This window comes from Fistularia commersonii, chromosome 5 (genome assembly GCF_037954325.1).
Source record: "Fistularia commersonii isolate RoL2024-O1a breed Wild chromosome 5, RoL_Fcom_v1.0, whole genome shotgun sequence".
In the NCBI taxonomy this organism is placed as follows: domain Eukaryota; kingdom Metazoa; phylum Chordata; class Actinopteri; order Syngnathiformes; family Fistulariidae; genus Fistularia; species Fistularia commersonii.
In genome coordinates, this window is record NC_141288.1 from 21,318,097 (window position 1) to 21,324,096 (window position 6,000).

The 6,000-nt window shown below is 56.8% G+C and overlaps 1 protein-coding gene across 1 annotated transcript in view; it reads left to right on the forward strand.

Annotated features, from left to right (window-relative positions):
• Nucleotides 1-5,350, forward strand: part of col7a1l (collagen type VII alpha 1-like) — a 54,146-nt gene extending 48,796 nt beyond the window's left edge. Inside the window, exons 94-106 of the mRNA XM_086147324.1 lie at nucleotides 68-148; nucleotides 227-280; nucleotides 364-417; nucleotides 490-552; nucleotides 628-690; nucleotides 775-891; nucleotides 1,934-2,011; nucleotides 2,689-2,742; nucleotides 2,817-2,865; nucleotides 3,258-3,452; nucleotides 4,602-4,742; nucleotides 4,967-5,146; nucleotides 5,227-5,350. Coding sequence (XP_086003450.1) covers nucleotides 68-148; nucleotides 227-280; nucleotides 364-417; nucleotides 490-552; nucleotides 628-690; nucleotides 775-891; nucleotides 1,934-2,011; nucleotides 2,689-2,742; nucleotides 2,817-2,865; nucleotides 3,258-3,452; nucleotides 4,602-4,742; nucleotides 4,967-5,146; nucleotides 5,227-5,246 — 1,149 coding nt within the window. The 3' untranslated portion in view covers nucleotides 5,247-5,350. The remainder of the gene's footprint in view (nucleotides 1-67; nucleotides 149-226; nucleotides 281-363; nucleotides 418-489; nucleotides 553-627; nucleotides 691-774; nucleotides 892-1,933; nucleotides 2,012-2,688; nucleotides 2,743-2,816; nucleotides 2,866-3,257; nucleotides 3,453-4,601; nucleotides 4,743-4,966; nucleotides 5,147-5,226) is intronic.
• The last annotated feature ends 650 nt before the right edge of the window (nucleotides 5,351-6,000 follow it).

Consider the following 6,000-nt stretch of genomic DNA (forward strand, 5'->3'; position numbering starts at 1 on the left):
ACGCACAACCGCTAAACAAACGGGGAACCGGGTTCCAAGCCATCCACCGTCTTTGGGGTTCTTTCAGGGCCGTAACGGCGACCACGGATCCGACGGAGCCAAGGGGGACAAAGGGGACATCGGGCTCCGGGGTCAGAGGGGCAGTCAGGTCCGAGCAGACCCAACCCTCGCGTTCTCTCGCCTCCCTCGGAGGATCCTTTCTTTTGACGCTTCGCTTTTTCTGCAGGGGGATTTCGGGGAACCGGGCTTACCTGGAGATCGAGGGGAAAAGGGGGAGAAGGTTGGTTGTTTTCCCCCAAAGACGTTCCCCGCCGTTCCCTTCGCTTCCTGCCCCGGTAACCTTTGCTTCCTGCGCCCCCCCAGGGATTCCGAGGTTTTCCGGGGCACATCGGGATTCCGGGTCTGGACGGTGAAAAGGTCAGGCGTCTATCATTATCTGCTGGTAACCCCGGGGCGGAGCTAAGACGTGGGCGCTGTGTGTGCTAACAGGGAGATATGGGTCTGTCCGGAACCCCCGGCATCCCCGGCCTGAACGGACTCACCGGGCGCAAGGTAAACACCTCAGCGCACCTCGCCCTTCGGTCAAACGTCCTCCTTATCTCCGCTCCTCGCTGTGGTTTCCATCAGGGGGACAAAGGAGAAGGGGGCGTCGACGGCGTCGACGGCGACGTCGGGCAAAAAGGGGAGAAGGTTGGTGGATTATTGCGATCTTCGTTTTCTTTCACGGTTACGACGGTTCACCTGGCCTACTGGATCTGCACGGTCCCCCCGCAGGGCGCGTCGGGGTTCCCGGGGTTCCCCGGGTTCAAGGGCTCGGCGGGGAGTCCTGGAAGGGACGGGGACGAGGGACCACAAGGAGCCGCCGGACCCCGGGGCCTCGCAGGACTGAAGGTACAGTCGACTTCCCGGAGCTCAGGTTTTACCTTCACTTCTTGGTCACAATGTCCTCGACGCCTGTTACGTGAAGAAACGAGACGGAGGAGACGGACCTGCGTGCGCATGGTAGATGTTTTGGTCACACTGAGATGGTTTGGACGTGGACAGAGGAGGGATGGAGAAGATCTGGCCAGAAGGACGCTGAGCTTGGAGGAGGTCTAAAGGAAGACCTCAGAGGAGGTGGATGGATGGACGGGATGGACGGTCTGAGAGGACGGGGTGAGATGGAGGCAGATGATTGGCTGAGGAGCCACCGGAGGGGAGCAGAAGAAGAAAACTCTCATGTCCTCTCCTCCGTCTTTTTTCTGAAAAGCGTTTCATTCTCCTCCCTGCGGTGAAAATCCTCCACAGGTCCTCGATGGTCATCCGTTTATCTGCTAAATCCTGCATTCACACTCGTCTGAAAGCTGGATCTGCGAGGGTCACTTCGTCCAGCACTGGCTGGCAACTCTGTGTTTGTCTACGGGGAGACGAAACATGCATTTCAAAGAGTCCAACTGAGAAGAGGAGGAAGAAGAAGAAGAGGAGGAAGAAGAAGAAGAAGAAGAAGAAGAAGAAGAGGAATAGTGAGAATGTGAGAAAGCACTGTGGACAAAAGGAGGCGCCGCACTTGATTACAGTCATCAGTGTGTCTGAAGAGCAGCGTTGAGGGCTCTGCACCGCAGCACGGGACACAGCATTAACACACACACACACACACACAGACACACACACACTTTCCATCTGTGTGTGAGTGTGTGTGAGAGAGAGAGACAGTTCTATTTCTGTCTGCGGCTCTCAAGTAATATGATACTCAATTAGCTCCTTTGAGCTACAATTACCCGAGTGTGTGTGTTGACAGCGAGTCACTGGGACCTTCTAATGAGGATATTCCAGGGACGGGTATCATACTGAGGAGTGTGTGTGTGTGTGTGTGTGTGTGTGTGTGTGTGTGTGTGTGTGTGGTTCATCTGTCATGTGATGAAACATGATGTCTGGGTGTGTTTGTGTTGAGCAGGGCGAGAGGGGAAGACGAGGCCGAGTGAAGGCGTGTCAGAGAGGACCTCCTGGGACTCCTGGACGGAGAGGAGAGAGTGTGAGAGCTTTACGTCACACACACACACACACACACACACACACACACACACATACTAACACACACGAACACACACACATTCATCCCAGTCGTGAAGCTGGGATTTTCACTGATTCGATTTGAGGCGTTCAGATCCTCATGATGGCAGTTGGAAGTTCTCTCACGAGAAGTTCTCGCTCAGCAGATACAGGAAATGATGGATGCTGTGAGAATTCAAGCAGTCACAGTTTCCCGTCACTTTCACACTGATGGAACCAGATAGTTTGTCCGGGTGTCGGCGGCAGGGAAAGCGGCGGGTGAGCGGAGACAAAGAATATATAATGAGCAGAATAAGGACAGCATCGGACGTGCAGATTGACCTGCAAACGGCGGAGCGCGACTTCCAGCGTGTAAATCCAAAGAAGTGCAAACATCCAAGGAGGGCGCCGGGCGGCGAACGAAAATCCAAAATACCATGCGGTCCATGCTCAGTAAGATAAACCCCGATTGGCCGGACGAGCAGCCGTCCGGGACACAAAGCGAGGAGATTGTAAGCCAGTCAGCTCTAGATCTTTGCTCTGCGTCAGGATAGAAATGAGCATCTCGAGCTTCTGAATGCTTCTTTTCGCGCCATCGGGCGGCGCCGAGTCCTCGCTCTGAGAGCGGCGGGAATGAGTAACACGGTGCTTTGCCCGCAGGGTTCGACGGGGACTGAAGGAGCTAAAGGCGAGAAGGGAGAGCCCGGACTCTCGGTACGTGATTCCACGCACCTTCATGCAAACGCTGTGGAGACGCAGATCTGAGTTTGTCTCTGGTGTGTCTGAAGGTTCATGAAGTGAAGGAGCTGGTCACCCAGGAGGTGGCACAGAAGTGTGGTAAGTGTGTGTCGTGTTTCTTCTTGACATTTATCCCCGGAAGAACGGATAGCGGTCGCTGCAAAAGGCCCACGAGTGGCGGGTGTGTGTTTGTGTTTGTGTGTGTGAATGCGTGCGTCTGTCAAAGAACTCCTGTGGCAGCGGCACGGCACCCGTGTGTGTGCAGCCATCTGTTGTGTTCTGGGAGAGGAACACACACACGCCACGGCGCCAGAGCCATTCACAAACACGAGACGCCGCCCGATTTGGACACGACGGAAAGGGACGCTCCGTAATCACGTATCGCATCGTATCTCGTCCGAGCCGATGAGCCGCTCGCAGATATCGTTTTACGCGCCGAGGTCGTCGTGGTTACGAAAAACAAAGACGACGGCGCGTTCTCGTCCTCGCAGGCTCGGACTACAAGTTCGTGGTGAAGTCCGTGGATCCGGACGGGGCCGAGGAGGCGGAGCCGTCCTCGCCTCACGCCGTCCAGCCAGGAGGGACTGAGGGAGGCTGGGAGGAAGAGGAGGAAGAGGAGGAGGAAGACGGCGCCGGGGAAACGGCTCGTCCGCCACCGGAGGACGCGCTCCCAGCAAACAGCACTGGTATGAAGGTGTTCGTGGGAGGCCTGGGGGCCCGGGGCCCGGGGCCCGGGGCCCAGGGCCCGCTCCGTCATCACATGCAAATCTACGTCAGCACCTCCCGCTCATACACATGGCCCACTTCATGAACACGCCTTTTTCACGGACGCCTGGCGTGATGGATTCCGGGGAAAACGAGGAAAAAGGCCCCGTGCAGTTAAACTGACGGTCAGACCCGAAGAGTGTTACGAGTTCGGTGAAAATGCGGCGGCCGTAATAACATGCAGATGAGGCCGCGGGCGGGACGGCGGATTCGTGTGATCATATTGAATAAGTAGAGCCGCACGCCTGGAACCCTCACATCTCCTCATCGTCCCCACGGACGCCGCCATGTCGTAAAAGCCTGCAACTGCCGAGGTCACGGCGCCAGAGAGCCGGCTGAGGCAAACGGCGGTCAACATGCAGCAAGAAATCACACACCGTTTCATGAAGCTCATTAGTCACATCCCCCATCCCGCCGACACACACACACACACACACACACACACACATACATGAATTGAAGAACAGGACAAAACTAATAGTTAGCGTTAGCCTCGCCCTCGTGATGCTGCCGTGGTTAGCGTTAGCCTCCTCTGCTGAGGGACATCCCATGATGCACCTCTCTCCTCGCTCCATCTCTTCCTATCCTGCCCCTCATGGCACCCCAGATCTTCTCCGAGTCTCGGTGGCCAGGTTGCCAGGTTGCCAGGGGGCGAGGCTTGGTCTGCCGCAGCGCCTCGCCGGGCGTCCACCGTCGTTTTTCCGTGACGAATGTTAAGGCCTTCCAGCTGTTCGAGGCAGAAGGTCGCCGTGTTGAGCTGGAATCAGGGGTTCCTGCTGATGTTTCCTCACCGCTGTCTCCAAGCTCTTACTCCCGGGGGACGCTGGGTTCCTGTAGATCACCTTGAAGAGTGTGCTCTTCGTGGAAAGTGTCAGGAGACGGTTGGGATCTGATGCTGTGGAAACAAACATCTGACTCAACGAGACCCTCCTCCACCTCTGGAGGACGATCCTCTGACCTGCTAGCAGATGATCTCAGTCTGCAGGTGGAGGTGTTTCCTCCTCAGCCTGCAGTGATGGTTAGTCTCCTGACCCAAGAAACACCTGGGTGTCGTTGTTTCCCGCCTGCAGATCCTCTGGAGGGAGCGACCACGAGGTGGAGCGAGAGGAAGAAAAGAAGGGTTTACGGAGCAAACGCTGCCGGTGAGACCCCGAGGACCTTCTCTGGACCCTCCTTCTCCTCTATCACTCCAGCTTTCATCCGATCTGCAGGTGAGGTTGCATTTCGACCCGTTGGGACCGCTTACGGCACCGGTCCGTTACAGCTCCACGCCTGCTTCTTCTTCTTCGAGTAGTTCGGAGGCGAAACCGAAACACCCGCGCCTTTGTTTTTGGAGGCGCCTTTGGTTTTAGTCGAGGCGGGAGAAGAAAGGGGGTCTGGATCGAAGATCCCGCGGAGGTCCTGACCTTCTCTCTTACCCCACGTGTCTCCTCAGCGTGGGAGCGCTGCCGGGAGCCCATGTCCGAGGGCCCCTGCTCCGACTACGTCCTGCTCTGGTACTTCCACCTCCCCTCGGGGGCCTGCAGACCCTTCGTCTACGGCGGCTGCGGAGGAAACCGCAACAGATTCTCCTCCGGGCAGGAGTGTCGGAGCTGGTGTGCCACGGATTCCGCAGGTAAGGAGAACATCTACGGCTCCGAGGAGCGAGCGCCTCCTGCTTCTGCGGGGATGAAACATCTGGGTGTGTTTTTGCAGGCGGCAGAGGAGCGAGGTGAGGCCGGCGAGGGACACCGCACGAGTTTGTTTGCTCTGTTTGGTTCTTATTTATAGAAAGCAACTGCTTTTTTTTTAAAATCGTGATAGAAATGGAAAATGTGAGCGTGAGCTTTCATGTGAATGTCCTGGTGTCTCCCTGAGACGGGAGCCGTCCACCCAAATATTAAATCCGTCTCGGCTCCCGCCGACCTGCGGCGTCACGTCTGCTTCCCCCCCCCCGCATCCCCTCGTGTCCTGGAAAACGAGGTCGAGTCATGTGAACGCCCGCTGCCTCCTCCGCCACTACATATGCTCCTGAGGCGGGGGGTGTGACGGGCCGGGCCGGGCGCCCGGGGGCCGCCAGCTGCACCGGAGGGGGACTCCGGCTCCGGGACACTCGCGGGGACGGCTCGGTTTCTGGCTGAGCCGCACGCCGCTTTGGGCCCTTGGTTTTAAGGCACTTTTTGAGTTTAGAGATAAAATCTACATTTCTGCAACAACACTGCACCTTCATGCTGACACACACACACACACACACACGCGTTGGCCAGCGTGCACGTTGTGTTATTGCACAAACTATTGTTGTTTGTTTCATTTAACACAAAGGTGTTTGAAGAGGGAGATTTTCAGGAATGACTTCTTCAGCACATGGTAGATGTTTTGGGGAGAAGGTGAGACGGTTGGGTCGTGGACAGAGGAGGGAGACTGGATATGTGGGTGGACGGACGCTGGAGTCGGAGGTCTGGAGGAGGACCAGAGAGAAGATGGATGGAC